The sequence below is a fragment of the Eptatretus burgeri genome, chromosome 9 (assembly GCF_056783735.1).
Source record: "Eptatretus burgeri isolate ZD-2024b chromosome 9, Ebu_testis_v1, whole genome shotgun sequence".
Lineage (NCBI taxonomy): Eukaryota > Metazoa > Chordata > Myxini > Myxiniformes > Myxinidae > Eptatretus > Eptatretus burgeri.
Window position 1 is genome coordinate 23,121,242 of NC_140969.1, and position 23,448 is coordinate 23,144,689.

Consider the following 23,448-nt stretch of genomic DNA (forward strand, 5'->3'; position numbering starts at 1 on the left):
TCCAAGCTGTCTATCCTGGGTTCGAATCCCAACACAGCTACAAACTGTCATCCCGGTGTTTCCCAGGGAGGGTGATTCATCAATGTGTGGTCCGTTCCTCGGATGGACGTTAAAATGGGAGTCCTGTCTGCCGGTATTAGTTGGTGGATGTTAAAGATCTCATGGTTTTTAATGAAGAGTGGGTGAGCTATCTCTGGCACTCTGGCCACATTCTTCCCCTAACTACTGCTGGGAAGGCAATGGCAAACCACCCAGTATAACCCTTGCTAATAAATTACTGCAGCAGAACCAATGCTTCATAATAGAGTATGATACATCAGAATCAGAATACCGAACCCCCCTCCCTTCGTGTACAACCTGTTTGGCTGCTGGTTGCGTCACTGGTTAGGGGCGCAGCTGTGCCGCTGATGCAGTGCCCATATATATGTATATATACTATATACATAAAATCTAAGAGAGCAATGGATGGGAGGTTTACCTGAACACACTGGTGCTCATTTTTCTGACCTCGGAAGGATGGCAGGCTGAGTCAACCTCCTGGTGTTAATTCAACGGTTTGGGGCTCAAACTCAAGACCGTAGGATCCAAAGAGACCGCTCGAACCACGAAGCCAACACCAGGCTAGAATACTGAGGAATTAATTAATTCAGATTTTTTTTTGGAAAACTATTTCTCTGGTTTGAATTATATTAAAGCAATCCTGCTTCCACCGTCCTCTCCTCACCCCTCTTCCCCCGTTCCCACCACCCTGTTCCCACCCCCCCCCGTTCCCACCCCCCGTTCCCACCCCCGTTCCCACCCCCCCCGTTCCCACCCCCCTGTTCCCACCCCCGCCCAATCCCTTCTCCCAACTTCACAACAATACCTTGCTGTGTTCGGCGGAGGTTCTTCCACACTCCATGGAGATGAAAAGAGACTGGAGTGAAACTTTAACCCAGAGTTGCTGGAGCTACCATTGCATAGCTCACCTTCTTGGGAGGTTTACTAGGAACAAGGCTACACACATGGTTGTTCCATAAAGAAGGAAAAGAAACCAGAACAATGGACTCAGTGACTTAGCCCTTCCCTTGGACTCTTGTGTCTTGTTTTCTGGATATAATAAATCTTCAAACGACATCAGTGGTCCTTCATTGATTGGGGAAAGTGTCGTCAGTGGTTGGAGGTAGTGCCCTATTTGTGTACATCATCAATAGATAATCTCTTGTACTTCTAGCATGAGATAAAAATTCACCTTGAATTTAAAAATCTTCATCGTACAAGTATCCTGGTAGTCCGACAGGATTGTTCAGAGGTAGCACACTGACCTTTCAGCTGTCCAGTCTGCGTTAAATTCCCGACTCGATGACAAACTGTGGGATCGGTGTTTCAAAGTTTGTCATCCGTCGCCTGCTCCTTAAGCCGGGTGTCCAGTCTGCTAACATTAGCTGGTGATCGTTGAAGATCAGGCAGCGTCTTTAACGAAGATTTGGAGAGTTATCGCCAACACCCTGAACAAGTGATGAAATCCTGCCCTGGATACCACAGGCAAAGCAAAGGCAAAACCACCCAGTGTAATCCATCGCCTCAGTGTGCAGTTGGCACATTGTGTGCGATTTTAAGCAATTAGCCAGTTGTACATTGTGCTTTCACCGCTTAACCCCTTGAACCCGAGTGGCCGTTTTACCAACCGCTCATCAAACCTCCATATACCCGAGTGGCCGGTTTACTGGTTACTATCCAAACCTCCATATACCCGAGTGGCCGGTTTACTTGCTACTATCCAAACCTCCATATACCCAAGCAGCTGGTTTACTGGTCACTATCCAAATCTCCACATACCCGAGTGGCCGGTTTACTGGCCACTATCCAAATCTCCACATACCCGAGTGGCCGGTTTACTGGCCACTATCCAAATCTCCACATACCCGAGTGGCCGGTTTACTGGCCACTATCCAAATCTCCATATACCCGAGTGGCCGGTTTACTGGCCACGATCCAAATCTCCATATACCCGAGCGGCCGGTTTACTGGCCACTCTCCAAATCTCCATCTGCTCGTACCCAAGCGGCCGATTTACTGGCCACTGTTCAAAATTCCATATATCTAAGTAGCCAATTTACTGGCTACTGTTCAAACTCCCTATATCTAAGTGGCCAGTTTACTCGCCACTGTTCAAACTCCCTATATCTAAGTGGCCAGTTTACTCGCCACTGTTCAAACTCCCTATATCTAAGTGGCCGGTTTACTCGCCACTGTTCAAACTCCCTATATCTCAGTGGCCGGTTTACTCACCACTGTTCAAACTCCCTATATCTAAGTGGCCAGTTTACTCGCCACTGTTCAAACTCCCTATATCTAAGTGGCCGGTTTACTCGCCACTGTTCAAACTCCCTATATCTAAGTGGCCGGTTTACTCGCCACTGTTCAAACTCCCTATATCTAAGTGGCCAGTTTACTCGCCACTGTTCAAACTCCCTATATCTAAGTGGCCGGTTTACTCGCCACTGTTCAAACTCCCTATATCTAAGTGGCCGGTTTACTCGCCACTGTTCAAACTCCCTATATCTCAGTGGCCAGTTTACTTGCCACTGTTCTAACTCCCTATATCTAAGTGGCCAGTTTACTCGCCACTGTTCAAACTCCCTATATCTAAGTGGCCGGTTTACTTGCCACTGTTCAAACTCCCTATATCTAAGTGGCCGGTTTACTTGCCACTGTTCAAACTCCCTATATCTAAGTGGCCGGTTTACTTGCCACTGTTCAAACTCCCTATATCTAAGTGGCCAGTTTACTTGCCACTGTTCAAACTCCCTATATCTAAGTGGCCGGTTTACTTGCCACTGTTCAAACTCCCTATATCTAAGTGGCCGGTTTACTTGCCACTGTTCAAACTCCCTATATCTAAGTGGCCAGTTTACTCGCCACTGTTCAAACTCCCTATATCTAAGTGGCCGGTTTACTTGCCACTGTTCAAACTCCCTATATCTAAGTGGCCGGTTTACTTGCCACTGTTCAAACTCCCTATATCTAAGTGGCCGGTTTACTTGCCACTGTTCAAACTCCATATACCCAAGTGGCAGGATTTTTCTCCAGGGAGCCCAGGGTGGGCGAGCCGAAGGTTCAAGGAGCTCAGGGTTCAAAGGGTTAACAATAAATACCCAAAGATCATGCTTTAAAAATTTTTTTTTTAAACTTTCACAGACTGAGTTGCCCATTGCTCCACCTAGTAACTCTAGTTGCTCTAGTAACTTAGAAGATTGAAATTTACTCTGCTGGTCACTTAATCGGCCACAATTTGGTTGTTTTGTTCACTTACAAATGTGAGACTAATGATGTACCTTCTTGCCACCTTGTTTGTCATTCCTGCAGATATTAACAACATGCACCTTTCCCACTTCAACCTTAGTGAAGCCTTTGGGAACAACACCTGTAAAGACATTCCTGATGGAAGTCCCAGTGACTGCAATATTGAGTTTCCGTTCCACCGAATTCTATTTCCTGTAGTATACTCCGTGGTCTTTGCCATTGGCTTACCTTCCAATATCGTGGCCCTGTGCCTTATACCCAATATCATCCAACAGGGAAATTCTCTTGGAGTGTACCTTCTGAACCTTTGCATCTCGGACCTGCTTTACTTGTTAACCCTACCTTTCTGGGCATCCTACAGTTTGCAGAGGCATGAGTGGGATTACGGAGAGACAGCCTGCAACGTTGCAGGCTTTGTGTTTTACACCAACAACTATGTCACCATTTTGATTCTTTGCTGCATTAGTTTTGAACGGTTCCTTGCAATCATTTTCCCTTTTCGCTGTCACAGCTTGCGTTCGGTTACTGCGGCCACATTGACTACTGCTGCCGTTTGGCTTCTGCTCCTTCTCGCTCACGTGCCTCTGTTAACACACTCAGAGCTCATTCAAGTAGAGCAGAACCTCACACTTTGTTTTCCATCCTACCCACTGGAACACTGGTCAGCAAATATCAATTATTTCCGGATATCGGTCGGATTTTTTGCCCCGTTAGTCATTCTGGTCACCTGCTATGCGTTAGTCATTCACGCTGCAAGCCGATGCCAGGGATTGGGAACGCAGGGTAAAGTGAAGGTCGTGTCCCTTAGCCTGGCACTCATCGCCATTTGTGTCATCACATTTGCGCCCTACCACATTGTGCTTCTTGTTCGCACGCTGCGCAGCCAATTTCACGTCGGCTGCATCAGTTGCAGCACTGAGCGCATCGTTGAATGTGCTTACCGTACAACACTCGTATTTACATCATTCAACAGTGCATTGGATCCCTTCTTACACCTCTTTGTTGCTGATGAAGGAAGAAGACGACTGGGAAACGTCCGAGCAACGACGTTACGTGCTTTGAATGCGGTGTTTTCCTGCTGCGTACCTGGTCCTCGCGTGAACAGTCGGGAGATGAAGTTCGTAAGTGGTCGAGAAAACCAAGCAGTTGAAATGGCGATGGAATTTGAAGAGCAAAATAAAGTTGCTGGTGAAAGCCACGACGTTGAGCAAGACATTGATGTGTCTGAGAGAAAGTCTTCATGTGAAAGAGGTGCTCATGAACAACAGGTAACTTAAAATCAGAAATATCTATGTGTATGAGAGCATGTCTGGACATCTCGTGGTTCAGTACCAATTGGTGTTTCGACCCTCAAGATTTGTTTGAAAGAGAACACTGTTTCCGTGAATGCTTTGGATGCCATCTGTGTCCCTCAAAACGTTTTCCTTTCACCTTTCCAGGAACTAATATTTCAGCAGTTGTTTTTTTTTTTTTTTGACCATTTCATCTTTCTTGTCCCAGCATCAGCCCCAAAATGGTGAGCATGAGGTAAAGAAGCAACACATGTACTTTTTTTTTAGTCTTTGGGATCATGTACTCTTATTTCCCCCCCCCTCCCCGGGGTCAGAATTGGACCGTTGAGCTCTCGGACTCAGAGCGGACACACTAACCAAACTGACATTTTGTGCATGAATGTACACAGTTTGTATGTCTCCGCCGATGAAGTCGCTGGAGGCATTATGCTTTCAAGTTGTCTGTCTGTCCGTGATAGGTTTTCGTTAACACAATAACTTAAGAATGGCTGAAGGGATCTAAGTTGAACTTGGTACAAGTATGTATTGTGATGTAATAATGTGGGCAGAGGCATATCTGTCGACGTCATGACGTCGAAGATTGCTGTTCTCGTTTCTTTGTTCTTTCGAGTAAATGCTTGCACCAGTAAAACTTATATCCTGTTTAAATGTCACAAAACCCAATGATAACAGAACACCCGATAGACTAGGCAAATCCCATCTTCATTCATCAACATATTTGTGATTCAAATACATTATTGAGTACAACGGCACTCTGTGGAGCACATACCTCCGACTGGCTGAGCAATTTTATTTATTTATTATTATTTTGGGATACACAGTCAAGGCTCATGGAAGAGCTAGTACATTGAATGGATCAGGACATAACAGACGAAAACTAAATGCTTTGTATCCCACAGATATGTTTTGTATCTCGCAGATAGGCGATCCAGATCCGGATCTTCACCAAAATCGAACCAATTCGTCCTTTTAACACACTCAACCTGCCCACCACGTTTTGTCCAATTCCATCCTTAATATAACGTTTTGAAATATCCTGCTGTATATCGTTTTTGGCCCCCGTCTTTCAATGGTGAAGAATCACTTTAAGAATTTAAAAAAAAAATTATTCTCTCCGGATCTGCAACAAATTCGAATCAATTCGTCTTTGTGAAACACTCAATCTGTCCACCAAATTTTGTCCAAATATGTCCCTAACGTTTTGAGATTTCATGCTCACAAACAGAAAAACAGGGGTGAACACTAATGTCAGAAAATTAAACAAGGCTACAACTTTTAGTTAGTATTAAATATTAGTTTTAGTTTCAACAAAAAATAGGTGACATCTTTTGTTAATTCACAATATTACATTTTGTAATTCCCATTGATTGACCACTCTCCCAAACCCCAACCCCTCCCACCCCCCCACATTAAAGTTATGCTTTAAAGCCAGTTACGTAAAAATTAACAAAAATGGTCAGTCATTTTTTGGTGTAACTAATATTTTTGAAAAGTTGCAACTTGTACAGCACAATAAGACTGTGCGGTGGTGGTGCAACGAAGCCATTGACAAACCTAACTTTTGGCAACCTACAGTCTCTGCACAGCTTGGAACTGTCGATGTAAATTTCTCCCAAATTAGCATAATGGGTTTGAGGGTGATAAAAATAAGAATAACAATAAAATGTTGCCAATTAAACTTGATTGATAATTAAACTTTATTGAAAAGTAAATATTTTTTTTAGTTAATAGCACAATATATTATTGTAACTCTTTAATGGGAAATGTACTCAAATATGACATGGTTATTACATCAATGTGCTTGAACATGTGTCTATTTTAATAATATATATTTGCATTTTAAATGACTTTATATCTCTTTTTTTTGTATTGAAAGATGATCAATCTGCACAGTAAAAGTGCCCCTTGTCCCCCAAAGCAGATTGGCCTTTCAAATAATCTTTAATTATTATTCAGTATAATAGAATCACCGATTATGTGATTTTATTCTGCTTGTTAAGGGATTCTCATATATAAAAAAATTATATTGGTGTCTGGAAGTCTGGAGGCACAATTCTAGCTTCAATGGAATGTTTGCTTAAGGTGATATCCAGATGTATTTTTGCACTCTTGTCAGCTTCGGATTATAAACCGTTCCCTAGCCTTATTTAATGCAGGCTGACTTTCTGACCTCCGGACCAAGGAGCCATGTGTGATCCATCCTCGCACCCAAAGGGTTGCAGTCTTGATGCCATTCTGTTCCGAGGATGATCTCAATGCTCTGATCCCTGAATATTATATAAAAAACTTCTATCAACCCTCAGATCATAAATATTCCTCAGCCCTTCAAAATTAAGCTGATTTCCAAATGGCTGCTGCCACAAAGCTGTGAATGATATCTCCTTTGAACCCTCAACGCATCAGCTGTGGTGTCAGCATGTTTGGAGGATGAACAGACCTCGTCTCACTGAATACTAGATAAGAATTCAATATTTCCATGTATTTCAGAAATCGGAGGAAGACTGTGTTGCTCAACTTCCTCTATAATTCTTCATATCGAAATGTTTGTGTTTGGTTGAATTTGTTTATGTTTTGTGTTTAATAAATGACTCAAATGTACAGGAGGAATTGAGAATTTCTTCGACAGAAACATTATGCATCTGTCCTCCAAAGATCCAGGGCTCAACATCCTCCAAAGCCTGGTGGGAGCTGGTCAGGTCAGTCCATGTCTAGTACACATTTCCATTCCATTCCTTCCCTCCTAAAGAACTGAGTCATGCTGGACATTGCCCAAGAAAAAGCAGAGTTCTTAAACTCTGCCTTCAGTAAAAGGCCAAGGTCTCAAATTCGTCCCTTCCTGTACCCACCATACCCACTATTATACAAATATATATATATGTGTATATATATATATATATATATATATATATATATATATATATATATATATATATACATACATATATATGTGTACATATGTACACATATACGAATACATATATATGTGTATGTGTATATACAGTGTATATATATATATATATATATATATATATATATATATATATATATATATTTATATAAACATATATATATATATAAACATATATATTTATATAAACATATATATATATATATATATATATATATATATATATATATATAGATGTTTATATATATATATATGTTTATATATATGTTTTTACATATATATATATATATATATATATGTTAATGTAAATATATATGTATATATAAATATATAAGTATATATATATATATATATATATATATATATATAAGTATATATATATATATATATATGTAAATATATGTGTGTATATATATATATATATATATATATATATATATATATATATATATATATATATATATATATATATATATATATCTTCTTCCTTCGGCTGCTCCCGTGAGGGGTCGCCACAGTGGATCATCCGTATGATCCGCATAGTGATTTGGCACAGGTTTTACGCCGGATGCCCTTCCTGACGCAACCCTGGTCGCCTCTTACGACACAGGGATATGGTGCACCGATTTTAACCGGGGTATACACCGGCCCAGTATACTGGTACTCATATATATATATATATAATATTTCTACATGTGTATATATACATGTGTATATATCTATAGGTAAATATATTGTTACGGAAATGGCCCTTATTGGACTACTAAATATGGTGTTATGGCTGTGGAAATTCGCAGAACACCATATAGGTCCTTAGTTCAATTATGCCGATAAGTCCGTGTTCAGTTAGATTTCCCCACCGTTGTTTAATGGGATTTATCCGTGTGGACAGGGCTGTGATCTTTGAGTTAGCCGTTTTTCTTTACTATCGTTATTTTGGACCAACCACCAACCACACACCAACCACCACCACCACCAACATCGCTCTCAACAACTGCTTCAGACCAACCGCCTTTCTACCACCACAATCACACCCGCATCTCAACAAACTACGCCATCCTCACCACTATACCCACAACCGCCAACATCACCTCACCACCTTCTCCACCCCGCCAATCACCTAACCACCATCTCAACCACAACGCCAACCACCGGCCACGCCACCACAACAAACAACCACACCACAAACCTCGCCGCAGCGAATAACATCTACGCCATGGAGAACAAGAAGAAGCTCCAATAACACGCATGGGATTTTCCCTCCTGCTTTCCCGCACTTCGGGATGGGGGAAGGGCAGATTGACCCGGGGTCAAAGGTGATGTAGAGTGGGGGCCTGTTTTTGGGCGAAAAATGGGCCCGGCACCCCACCCCCTTGGGGCTAGGGCAGCGAATTCTTCTTCGCCCACGCGCCGTGAGGGGAGGGGTGGGAGCGTTGGAAATAAAAGGGCGCGCTGGACGCAGCGTGGAGAGCTGCGTAGAGAGAACTGAGTCGAGAAGCGAAGAGAAGCAGGTGGTTGTCGAGTTGGGTTCGGAGTCAGTCAGTCGGTGGAGATCTGGGCTCATGTGGGAGTGCGGAGTTGTGGGTAGCCGCGCTGGAGCCTGAAGTCCAGACTCCCCGCAGTCGGTGGGTCACTGGAGAAGGACCATCAAGGGTCGCCCAAGAAAGTCACCACGAGGGTGAAGGTAACCTGCGGCGGCCTCTTGGAGTTCCTTCGGTCAACCAAGCTCCTTGGACATAAAGGCCTCCGGGTCCAGTCTGACCCCCTTGTCTTTGAGGGGGTCTTTCTTTACTTTTCTTTGTGTGAATGATGTGGCGCAATGTCGCGATAAGTAGAACTGCTAAGTGACAGTACATTAATAATAGATGATTGTAGTGTTTAGTCCCCGTCCCGCATTCATTGCTTTTGTATGGTTGCATAACTGCATGCGTGTTCACCCATTCATTGCTTTTCTGTATACATGCATGTGTATACGTGTAAATAATAAATGTGCTTGTTTAAATGTTGACCTGTTCGTCGTGCCATTTCCCCCTAATTGAAATGCTATATTGTATCTCGGAATAATAGCGGGCTTTTTAAGAGCCGATAAAAGAATTGGGTCCAGCGAGATCTCGCGACAATACACCGCTCGGCTATCTCAGAAGGAACGAACCGCTTAAGCGGTTCGTGTCCAAGCAGACCTCGCTGAGGTACGGTCTCTCGGTAGTCTGCCCGCGCGAATACTGAGGTATATCGACAATTCGGCGATTGACCCTGTCACGCGTGGGTAGAGTGTTGACTAGGTGATGGTGTGCGCTTGGAGCACACCTGTGACTGGTTTCCGGCGTTGTTCCGGAAAGTCGCGACTGAATTGTTCGTCCGGTGGGCGTATGGCCGTGATTCGGCTAAAAGCGGTCGTTCGCACGCTGGGCGGGCAGCAGATTCGTAACAATAGGATTAGCTCAGATCCCCCATGAAATGCATGTATAGTTAGGTTGTTTGGTAAAATGGACGTTATATGTGTGTCAGGAGATGAAGAGGCTGTATTATTGTTGTGCGGTGGTGGTGGAACGAGAACCCCTCTTCTCCTTCCCCATCCCGGACGAGGCCCCGCCCAGTCGGCTTAGAGGGTGTGGCCAAAAAGAGGAAGTGACGCGAAGGGGAGGAGTTTGTCGGCTTCGCTGAGAGAGGCGTGCTCATGGTTCGAAGCGAGCGAACAAAAGAAAACTGTAAAAGAGAGAAAAGGAGTTGAGTTTAGAGAAACGGCAGTGGGCTTTGAGAGGCTGCCTGCACGTCGAGTCTGCCTTTTTGGGCAGTGGGAGAGGCAGCCTGCATGTCGAGTCGGCGATCGACTCGTATGGGGAGGTAATCGACAGGTTCGGCCTGCGTCTGGACGCGGAGCCTCCGTAGTTACTCACCTCACGGCTCGACACATTTGTCGATCCGCCTGCGGAGCTCGGCACCTCGACTTGGGCCTTGTCTGGAGAACAGGCCAGGCCTGGATTTGTATGCTGGACCTTGAAAGAGATTGGCTGAGGCCCATCGTTGATCTGGCGGTCTTGTGCTGTCGACCTTATGCGGGGTCAGAGTGCGCGGAGACCGCGTGCGTGAGGTCTGCGACAAAAGGAGGACGAGCTCCATTTCGCCACGCGGAGCGTTCGAGCTGGAGCTCGAATTCATGGACATCCACCTGTTGCGAGCGACATTCGTGCTTTTGACACTGTCCTCTCATCCATGAGACATCACCAAGTACTCTGTCTTGCATAGATGCTGTCTGTCCTTGTCTGCACGTTGTTTAAGGCATATCTTGTCTGACAAATCTGACTGACAAAACCATATCATATCTGACAAAACCAGTCTGTAACCAGGGGTTCTATTTCCCCAACTGGCAAGGTACAAGGATTTCGTTGGTATCGCGATTGAAGACGCGTGACCCGAAGCCTGTGCTGAGCCGGCCGGCGTTATAAACCCCGGAGACGGTGGTGGTGAGGGTGGCACCCAGGACCGGGTGAGAATCCCGCCACCCCGGATCCGCATCAATATGAAAATATAACTATATATATATATATATATATATATATATATATATATATATATATATATATATATATATATATATATATATATATATATATATATATATATATGTATATATATATATATATATATGTATATATATATATATATATATATATATATATGTATATATATATATATATATATATATATATATATATATATATATATATATATATATATATATATATGTATATATATATATATATATATATATATATATATATATATATATATATATATATATATATATATATATATATATATATATATATATATATATATATATATATATATATATATATATATATATATATATATATATATATATATATATATATATATATATATATATATATATATATATATATATATATATATATATATAGTGTTGTGGGCTAGGGGTGGGTGAGAAGACCACCAGGGGTGGAAGCTATCTCGGGTTCCCACTAGATTCCCTGGAATTGCAGGCACACGGATAATTCCATGACGCGGCGGGTCACGAACCGACCGTGAATGTCAATAACTCAACCACGTGACCTAGGGTCCTCCGTCTACGTGTTATCCGGGTTACCGGGGGACATTCCCTCGGTACGCCTTGTCCGAATTGGATCACTTTACCGGATCAGATGCAGCCAAGCGACACTGCCAAGGACGTACCGGCTTACAGGAACGGATCGTTGGGAAGAAAGTCCTGGCTAGGCTAAGATATGGACCATGCTGGATCAATGAAAGAAAAGACAAAAACGAGCTGAAAACATTTCAACTAATAATTTATTAACAGCCAGGCCAGGAAAGATATGTGGCACAGTGAATAGTTTTTATTGTTGGATGTAAGGAGGCAAGAAATGTGAAAGGTGCAATAATAATACAAGAAACTTCCAATAGCAGACACAGAGCAGAGTTATCCTGATATATTTCTTCCACACTCTTAACTTAAACGAGGACAGGCGCCATGACACACACACACACACACACACACACACACACACACACACACACACACACACACACACACACACACACACACACACACACACACACACACACACACACACCCTGATGAGGAGTTAATGAGAAGAAAGAGGAGAGGAGATGATGCTAATGGTCTCTCAATAACTTGCACGATTGACTGATCGTGCCACCAGTATGTTTTGGGGGGATCCTCCACTGGGTGATACCTCCCTGCAGTGCTGGATTAACCATTAGGCAGACAAGGCATGTGCCTTCGGGCCAGCCAAAAATTCGGGCCAAAAATTATTTTCACATTAAATATTTGTCTTTTTTTGTATTAAATATTTTGTTCTTGAATCAGTTCATCTTTTGTCTGGGGTCCATTTCCATGAGCCCGAGATCTAATTTAAAATTTTCAGGCCATTCTCTAAAATTTCAAAATGTGCCTTAGGACCAGCCGAGGCTTAATCCGGCACTGCTTCCCTGACGGCTGGCACGTCGTCTCCTGCTTTGAGGCACTTCGTGCAGCTAAGCATCGATCCAGAGAATGGAGTGCGACCGACAGGCGTGAAGGAAGGATTCTGGGTGGAGTCGGAAGCCAGTGGGTGGAGAAAGGCGGACCCCAGAGCAGTGGGCGGATTGGCAGACAGGATCAGGTGGGAGGGTGGAGGGGTGGAATCACCGGTGAGTTGGTAACGAAGGCGGAGTCAGCAGGTGAATTGGTGATGAAGGTGGAATCAGTAGATGAGGAATGCTCAAACTGCCCTGCAACCCGTCCTTTTATAGATCCTGTGGTGCTGGGCGGGGCGAACGACCCGAAACGATGTGTCGTCATCCGAATTGGGAGCTCTGGTTGGGCCCTGGTCAGCACACAGCCCAGCCATGATGGCCGGAAGCGGCTCCACTTTACATCTGGCCAGATGGTTCCAAGCTGTGGAATCATCTCGCTCCGTGCACCGTGACACGAATCACCCTGCACCGAACTCCTTAGCCGTCCACGGCGTCCGGCGGTCAGCGCCGGTCAATGCGCTGCCTGTCTGTAAGCCATGTGGTCTGTGCCATACAGCGCGCCTCTGCCTGTCTGCAGCCTCACCGGGCGGAGAGGCGAGAGGACGTTCCCCCGTCAGCGGGAGACACCCGGAGAAGACCGTCGGTAAGATGCTATGGTAAACACATGCGCAGGCCCGAACAAGATATGTGCCATTCGTGCCCTGCTCTGTGTGCGACAACAAATTACCCCGGGGCTGCGCGTGGATCTACCGCCATCGAGCATGTGGTCATTTATCAAAAGCGGTGTGCGCGGAGCCAGTGCTCATCTGTGTCATGAATCGAAGGAAAAGAATGGATAGAATTATGAGATGTTGGTTTGGGTTGAAGAAGAAGAAGAAGAAGAAAGATATAATTATTAGACTCAGAAATGGGTTGAAAAGAGTGCGCCGCGTGCGTACTGTAAGTTAGCATTTGGTGTGTTGTTCCTTATATTTCCTCAGCACGACATTCCTGCAGCATGCCATCATGTAGGTTATCTTTCCTATCTCTTCTGCCCAATGGGTGGAAATTATCGCTGTGCTGCACGTGTTTCGTGCAGTGTGGCCATTTGGTGTTTTGTTCCTTTTGGTCTTCTGTGAGGACGTGTTCTTACGGCTAAGGGTGCGGCCGCAGTTTTCTACAGGTGGGTGTCCGAGGGTAGTGCCTGCTGGCTTTTGCGAGGACCCCTTGCTTGGATTTACCTCAGGAATAGAGAAAAAGAATAGGAATGAGTTCAGAGATATAATATGACCGAACTATGAGATTCACACAACGCACTTGTCCCATTTGTCCAATTAGGCAAGAAGGAAGGGACTATCTTTACGTGCATTAATGAAATAACTCTCTGGGGACCACTGTATGTTGGATGCCATTGGTGTTGGAGGGATGCGGTTTCCAGAACCGAAACAAAACAAACAAACATGCAAAAAAAAAAAAAATATATATATATATATACGAGTACGTGCCCGTACATGCGTTGTCATACGTGCAAAAAAGAATAATAAGAAGAATTGTGACGTCAATCGTGATGTCATAGCACCATGTCTTGTCATTGGTTTGGTAAATAAATGGCCATAATTTGCCAGAAACAACAACCACACAGGCCGTTCCTTCACTCTCGCGTGCCCGTACGTGCAAAAATAAAAAACTCAAACCGCGTGCCAGAAACAACAACCACACAGGCCGTTCCTTCGCTTTCGCGTGCCCGTACGTGCAAAAAAAAGGAAAAGAAAAGAACTGTGACGTCAATCATGACGTCATAGCACCATGTCCTGTCAAATAAATGGCCATAACTTGGGAACCACTTGTCGGATCAATATCAAACCTTGAAAAGGCACATACTCAGGTCCCCAGCAATATACCTGGCAAGTTTCAATGAGATCAGACCAGTGGTTGTCGAGAAACAGCGGTCACAGACACACAGACACACAGAGATTGCTGGAATTATATATATATATATATATATATATATATATATATATATATATATATATATATATATATATATATATATATATATATATATATATATATATATATATATATATATATATATATATATATTACTGCATATGCACAAATGGGCTGGCAGGATTGCTCAAAGATTTGCACACTTGCCTATGAGATATCTCACCTGGGTTCAAATCTCGAACCGACTGATGTTGCCCTGCAGGGTGAGGCATCGATGTACGTGCTGTCCATTGGAAGGACGTTAAATTGGAGGGCCCGTCTGCCAACACTAGAGACTTTGGTGGATGTTAAAGATCCCATAGTGCCTTTCGTGTAGAGTAGGCAAATCATACCATGCACCCCTGGCCAAATTCGGAATTCCTGCCAGCGACGTGTTGATGGCAGGTCTGGCCAACTGTTCGTAAAAGTTTTGGTCAAACGTTGCCAACCAACTCCACAAGAAGGTGGGAATAATTGGGCCCACTTTCGATGTTGTCGTGAGTAGTAGCAGATACACATACATATCGTTCAACTCGTTCATCCATAATCTTGTAAATTTAACTATCGACAATCGATCATTGACAACGTTTGTATTACCAACTCTCAGGGAACAGAGTGAGCTTTTTTGTGAACACTGCATTTTTGTGTGTTAAGCCTTGAGAGATAATCATGACCTTTTTATTTTATTTATTTCGCAAAATACATCTTTCTCTTCTGCTCACAGAATGATTGTTCCTTCAAATAAGTTGCTATTAAGGTTGAACTGTAACATGTTTAAAGGAATTGCATTATGGGTGGGCAGATGGTGAAGAGTGCTGCACATGAGGCTGGGAGAAAATGCCCAACAGCTTCGGGAAAACGCCTAATCTTTCCGGGCTACCTAATACCCACTGTCAACTTCCCACCAGACAACCACAAGAGATGAACTGGATTTTCACAATAGCACAAAATCCTTTGAGTCGTCAACTACTGGATTTGCTGAAACCTGATTGCCAGATACTCGTTGTGTATCCGATTTCATGACACTCATGAGCTGCAACAAAAACACACTTTGATTTATCCTTGTTTGGTGACAAAAACTGACTATGGTTAAAAGCAATCACCAGTTACCTGTCCGACTTTGTTGTCATAGGCTGATAAGCAACACTAAATCAACATCGGTCTTCAGTGTGTGCAATCTTTTCTAACTCAACCTAGTATTCCACATTTATTCAAATTCGAGGTATACGGTCTGCTGGTTGATCAAGCTTTTCGTGAGTAACTACGTTGGCTGAATCTCTGATGGAGATTAGCCACGAAAACCTTTCACCGCCACGTTACCCATACATAACGGTGAAATAAAAACAAAAAGGGATTCAAATTTATAGGGAAAAGGTAGCTATGATATGTAACTAAGAGTTAAGTTACATTTAACATAAAACGAGATACAATAAGGATGACCAAGACCCCAATTTTTGTGTTATTTTCAAGAGGATTAACTTACATGTTAATAGTACAGTACCCACTAAAGCAACGTCGATGACATGCCATCACATACCCCCACTCTTCCCAACGAAGGCGAAGTTAAAAGATGGCAAAAAGTTCCACCAGGAATGATCCAATATCAAATTTTGAGTTAAAATTTATTTTCCCGTTTTGACCTCTGTGACCTTATGATTAACTTATGATTAACTTCCTCTCCTGTTTGAAACATATCGATTGAAGGTGTTGATGAAAAGAGGAAGAGGACATGAAGAGGCAGAACAAGAAAGAGTTCATAGAACACCTTACCCCACACAGTCTTGAGAAACAAGGACATGGGCGGGGTCTGCGAGTGGCAAAATTGAATGGTGTACGTAAAATGCTGTACTATTATGTCCTGGCATGGTACTGCTAAATGGAAGGGTTTGAAAGTCCCAAAAAAGCGATATGTGTTCTGCAGTTTTCAAGTACAGTATATAATTCAATTGAAGTAAAATAAGTATTTTAAAGATTGTAGTAAAAAAACTTTTTATGGAAGTTTATTGCTGTTGATGCAGAGTTACATTGGTTATTCGTATCTGTTGTTTGTGTCCTTTGTGACGTCCTTAAAAACAGTAAGTTTCCTGTTGAGAATGATTCTCAATTTTGCTTGACTGCCAGACAGGCAGACAGTAAAATAAAAGATATCAATCCTCTGCAGATGTGTGATCAGGACGAATTCAGAGCCAAAGTCCAGTACTATAAAACTACAAGTTCGTGTTCCGATTTGTGTTCAATATATAACCTTCAATTGAAATGAAGTCATTCCTCGATCAAAAACTGACATTTGTGGGCAGACAGACAGACAAAGTGAACCAATTGATTAACACCAAAATTATGCTTACCACTGAATCGGCAAATACAGAAACAGTGGTTTGAATGGATTTTCCATGCCTGACTGCACCACCCCCGAGTGAGCTAAAGCAACTACTGAAAATGTTTAGAATATATATTTGGTATTATCTTGTGACCTTGAAAAACACTTGTTTTAATCTGATAACTATATAAAATGCACACACCGCCACCCCTCCTTTTAGCAATAGATGCAAAAATCGAATATAGTTTCTCTTGTATTGCCAGAACCAAACAAACAATATACTTATAGCAGCCCTCGCAGCTCCCACCAACCTCTCCCCAAACATTATTAATAGTAAAATCATTTTAAAGGTTGATTATAAACTTACTCTGTGCATTCGGAAGCCCCAGAAATGTTCTTCCGATTGGTATTTTGAAGCACCCAAACCAGATACATTGTCTCCCTCAAATCCAGCTCTTTCATTGTGCATAGACACACCCCAGCTTTCTCTCAGGTACTTTTCCAAGTATTTTCGGCTTCTTTTAGAAGATTAGTGAGCCATATCAGGTAATAATCTTTACCGTGCACACAAAATAGCAGGTCACATGTTCCGAAGAAGCAAAGATCGCTATTTCTAAGGGTTTCTGCACATGCTCGCCAAGCATCCTGGGGTGAATTTCATAATTTTGAAAGTCCCATATTCTATGTGGACTTGACTATCTATATTCTACATTGAAAGAGAGATATCTGTCTCTTTGACTGTCGCCATTTTCTCAGAGAGGAGCTAACGGATCTTTGTCAAACTCTCAGAGATTAATCATTGAGTGCTGGGAAGCGTTTTAGGCAAAAAAAAATTTGATTAAGAAAAAGTTTGAATTTTTTTTGTAGTTACTCTCTTGTGTCTAAGCCTTTATAGCTATGTGAAAGGTATTAAATAATGATCCCTGACCCCATTCCTTAATGGGTATAGGGAAGTGTTTTAAGCCCCCCCACAAAAAAATCTTAAATTAGAACAGCAGGATTCGAACAACAACGGGCAATGCTGGGTACCCCCTTGCTCGTTTGTTCATAAGACAAATGGAACACATCTTTAAATCCTGGAAGATCACGTAGATTCACCTTGTTTCTCCAGAAGGCTCATGAAACCAAGTGACGTACGGATATATGTAAATGGTCAGCCAATGGAAGAGGTTCAGTGTCTTGAATTTAAAGGCCTGATCATGAGCTACAACCTCTCTTGGGCCAATCACATGGAAAGCTGGCCTCTAAATCTAGCTGCACACTGAGCATCCTCCATTATGCTTTGAAAAATCAAAACTAATCACAGACTAAGATGGTTAAGTCTGAAGTTCAATGCAAGAGCACTTTCCCCTCCAGGCTGGATCCCAGAATATCATGTGTCTCACTTGCCATCGGTGGAATCTAAAGTTATCAACATAAATCAAAATTATTACACACAGTACTCACACATGCCAGAAGATGACGCCAACGCACAAGGCCTGTTTCTTTCAAATCATTGCCAGGTCAGAGTGGTCCAGCTTCCTCTGCTCTCCCAGACACTCAGACCTCCCCACCACATCGAAGATGTCCGCAGTGTTCCATTGATTCTCTCCTGGTTAAACTCCCAAAATGCAGGTTCATTGCACCCACTCCAATCTAATTTTGTTGGTCCTTTGTCCAGGGATCAATGATCGCATCATATATATATATATATATATATATATATATATATATATATATATATATATATATATATATATATATATATATATATATATATATATATATATATATATATATATATATATATATAAATATATATATATATATATATATATATATATATATATATATATATATATACATATATATATATATATATATATATATATGAGCCTGGTGTTGGCGCAGTGGTTTGGGCAGCGGCATGGGATCCAAGAGGTCCTGAGTTCAAGCCCCGTTGGGCCACTGAATTAATACACCAGGGGGTTGACTCAGCCTGTCATCCTCTGAGGTCGGCGAAATGAGTACCAGTATACTGGGCCAGTGTATACCCTGGTTAAAATAGGTGTACCATATCCCTGTGTCGTAAGAGGCGACCAGGGTTGCATCAGGAAGGGCATCCGGTGTAAAACATGTGCCAAATCACTATGCAGATCATACGGATGATCCGCTGTGGCGACCCCTAACGGGAATAGCTGAAAGAAGAAGAAGATAGAAATATATATATATATATATTTTTCTGTTAATGTCTGCGCGTAATTTGACGTATCTCCTCCGAAACTGCCGGAATGATTGTCGCCACTTTCGGCATGTGGGTCGTCTGTGGTCTAATGAACAGCATGGACTATGTGAGATCACGCCAGACGGACAGGTTTGGGAATTTTTGGCGATTTTCTAATTTTTACATTCGTTTGCACGGCGACGTGTGACGTCACCGCTGAGAGGCGTAATGACGTCATGACATCGTCTGTCATTCGCTGACGTCATTACGTCTGTCGTCTACAGACCACCGCTGAGAGGCGTAATGCCACTCTGAGACAACAGCGTCTGCAATGTGAAACCCTCTTCTGAACATGCTGACTACCTCAGAAGGTGCATTTGACACGAAAAATGTAACAAGAAACATTGTATATAAAGAAATTCGATAAAGCACATTGTGAACACTGGATAATATTGACGTCCGAACGAACCCTCACTTTCGAAACTTCGCGCAGAGCGCGGGTTTGGCGAGTCACATTTCAGTTCCCATTAGACGTGGGGATGGGGATAATCCGAACATGCATTTAAGGAAATAACTGTCTGAGGACCTGGATGTGTGGATGCATTCATCAGACCGGATTCTAAAATCCGTAACTATATATATATATATATATATATATATATATATATATATATATATATATATATATATATATATATATATATATATATATATATACTAATATATATATATATATATATATATATACTAATATATATATATATATATATATATACTAATATATATATATATATATATATATATATATATATATATATATATATATATATATATATATATATATATATATATATATATAGCGTAGTGTGCTTACACATTGTGTGAGCAAATGAACCGAGCATCCCCATTGTCTCGGGTCACTCATCTGCATTTCGTTTTTCATTTATTAATATTTTCATTGATGGATGTTGTCTGAAGATTCGGTGATTTTTTTTCCCAGTGTACCAGCATCGATGTCCATTGGCATGCAAAATTTCAGCTTTCTACATCACCTGGAAAGTGCACCAAGAATCTAAAGAAGAATCTTTAATATCTGTCAGTGAGTAAGTGGTTATAAAGAGATTCATATACAAGTTGATTAAATATATATATATATATATATATATATATATATATATATATATATATATATATATATATATATATATATATAAAAACACCTCCTGCCTCATGATCAGCAGGGCAGAGACAATGTGTTCACGTGGCAGGTGATGCTTGTTGCTGACAGGTCGTGCAGCAGGCGCTGTGATCGAACTCGATTTTTACCATGCAGACTCGTCAAGTTAGGGGGTTCGTTTCAGTATGTGTATGTATGTATATGCATTTATTATCTGCAGCTGTTAGGGTTGGGGTTGGTGACGGAGCAAAAATTTATCAATATGTATATATATATATATATATATATATATATATATATATATATATATATATATATATATATATATATATATATCTACATATATGCAGACATATGAGTAAGCAGAAAGAATATGTAATGAAAAACACACACACAAACACGCACACACGTGCTTGGCCAATATCAGCAGTTTTTGGGGGAATCGGCAGGTTGGAGTCAGTGTGTTTGTGCTTCAGTCACATTTGGCTCGGCGGCCGTAGGGTCTAAAAAATCTACGGCCACTCGCAATTATAGGGCGGCCACAGTATTTCCACGGTCACACAATGTAGCAGTCACATATGTTTTTATTTTTCGGGGAGCCGCACGGGGTATTTAGAAATTGTGGAGACTGAAAACGTGGGGGTGCTGTGCGGTCTTTGATTTGATGTCGCACGGTGACCTTAGGGCGTCCCTGCGGCGGCCATAGAATTTTCAAGGCAGACGCAAGGTGCCCGCAAGGCGACTGCAGGGGGGCCCTAAGGCGAACGTGCGGCCAGACAGACGGTAACGAGTGGGTATATATACCAGTTCTTTTTCATATATATATATGTATATATATATGTATATGTATATATATATATATATATGTATATATATATGTATATGTATATATATATATATATAGTTACGAATTTGGAATTCGATCGCACTCGACATACAGGTTCCTTTAGCTCAGATATGTCGATAAGTGCATGTTCTATAGATAGGTCACCTTCCATTGTTTAATGGGCAGAAATTGATTAAACGCGCTGTGATTTAATTTAATAGTGAGGAAGCAATCACAACACAAAGGAAGACGCCCCTCCCCCTCTTCTGCGAAGAGGAAGAAGAGCCCTCCCAGAGGAGGATAAGGAAGAGATCCTCCAGTTGGTTCATGTGTTCGGGCTGGCTTGTAGTAAGCTTCGGCTTCTGCTTGGCTCGGGTTAGGGTCGAGGCTTTTTAAAGGCTCTTTGAAGGCGTTTTGCTTCGGCTTGGCTTTTCGCAGGCCTTTGGGTTTTGCTTGGCGAGGGTTGAGACTTTTGGTTCAGTGAGCTTCGGTTCTGCTTGGCGAGGTGGAGGCTTTTTGGGGAGCTTTTTGCTTCGGCTTGGCTTTTCAGCAGATCTTCGGGTTCAGCTTGGCTCGGTTCGCTTTTTGGGCTCTGGCTTGGTTCGTGGAAGAGAGAGGCTTTGTTCATCGGAAGAGAGTTGAGCTGGTTGCTCAGCTCAGAGTTCTTGATTCGTGTTGTGAGAGGCTTTGTTCATCGGAAGAGAGTTGAGCTGGTTGCTCGGCTCGAAGCTCTTTGTTCTCCGCTTGGCTCCCAGCTTGGTGCGACTCCTTGGCTTCATCTTGGAGGTGGTTCTTCGAGATAGCGACGCATCGACGGGAAGGATCGGCGCCTCGTCTCACCAGCACGTGTTCACAAGCGCGAGAGGATTCACTGGAGCTCGGGAAGGATCGGGGCTCACGCCGATTGGATCCAGCTCGCTCTCACTGGAGCCCGGGTCCGAACAGCTTGAAGACCACACGAGGTGGAGAGGTTCGAGATAGGTTCTGGGTTTCAGCTCATCTGTCCTCTGAGTTGGAGTCCTTAGTAAAGGCATCAGTCACCATTTCTTGGGTGTGTGTGTACATATGTGTGTCTCTGGGCCCGTCTAACAAGTAGGAAACTGTTAAGTGCTTTGTGTGCTGTAAATGATTGCATTGTATTTCGTATAGTCGGTATAGTTCTGCTCTTATGTGCTTCCCTAATTCCCCATTATTATTAATAAATACCCCAATTGTTAAATGTTTTCAGCTCGTCGCATCAATTCTTTCATTGACTGAGCATTTTGTGTGTTGGTAGTTAGAAAGCCATTGGTTTGACGTAAAAGGGGGACATTCAGACCGACGGTTCTTGGCGATTAACCCGCTCGGAATCGCGCACAGGACAGGCTCGCTTAAGCAGCTTGTTTCGTACGAGTTCCGTCGAGGGTGTGGAGGCTCGGTGGATCGCCACTTGGTCTCTAGGTATTTTGAAGAATTGGCAAATAACCCTGTACCACGTGGTGGAAAAATTGACCCTTCACGGTTCTTGCACAAGGACCCGTCGGCTTCGGAGTTATCCGGGCAGCAATCTATATTCCGGGCGATCGGTCGGGCCGACTCGAATTGCGGCTCCGTCAGAGCGGTCGGCTCGTGGCCGACCCCCGGCACCGTAAGGATATCATATCTCATATCTGTCATATTGATTCTGGACCAGGTTATATAAAGATGGTTGATCGCTTCTTTGGAGGCATGGTGTTGTGTCTGGTCTGAGCTGCTGGTGAAATGTGATGATGTGTGTGGCAAACACCTATACTCCGATCTCTAGCGGTAGCGCACGGTGGACGCACGGTCGACGCAGACTGCCACGGAGGCCGTACGTAGGACGCACAGCGGGCTTAGGGGAACCGTGCGTCGACCCTGCGTTGCCCGTAGGTAGTCACACAGACTGCAAGGCCACCATACGGTGAACACGGATGCCTTAGGACTACCCTACGGCGACCGTGGAAATAGTGCGGCCGCCGTAATTTTTTGGGGGTTGGCAAAATTCATTTTTCATTGATAAGAGCCTACGGCAGCCACACGAATAACGCAAGCCAACCGTACGCCCTACGTATGGTCGACGTGGAACACATCTACGTCATGGCTACGGCTTGTCGAATTGCTACGGCCAACCTAGAAATGAAAAAAAGTTATAACTCCGCGCTTTAATTCCACGGAGACCCCAACGGCTTGTGAAAGATAGCCATACGGCATAGGGCCATCCTGAGGCCACCTCAGAAACTGCGGCCGCCGCACATTTCTGTCAATTCAGGGGGGGTACGGCCGCCGTATCTTAGCCATAGAGCAAATATGGCTCATGCTTTACCAACTGCAGTACGTACTGTATACAACCCAGAAACCTTGAGCAGCTTTCACCGAAAAACAACGTAACATTTATATAGACATTTCAGGGATATGTTCACAAACATTAATCCTTCTCAACAGATGTGTGTCAG

General features: G+C 42.8%; 1 protein-coding gene across 4 annotated transcripts in view; it reads left to right on the plus strand.

Moving 5' to 3' along the window:
- LOC147019715 (G protein-coupled receptor 68-like) overlaps positions 1–7,175 on the plus strand; it is a 47,103-nt gene extending 39,928 nt beyond the window's left edge. For all 4 annotated transcript variants that reach the window (XM_085894379.1, XM_085894378.1, XM_085894377.1 and 1 more), the window contains 2 exons: positions 3,349–4,553; positions 4,725–7,175. In XM_085894379.1, coding sequence (XP_085750505.1) covers positions 3,349–4,553; positions 4,725–4,805 — 1,286 coding nt within the window. In that variant the 3' untranslated portion in view covers positions 4,806–7,175. The remainder of the gene's footprint in view (positions 1–3,348; positions 4,554–4,724) is intronic.
- Positions 7,176–23,448: the final 16,273 nt, after the last annotated feature.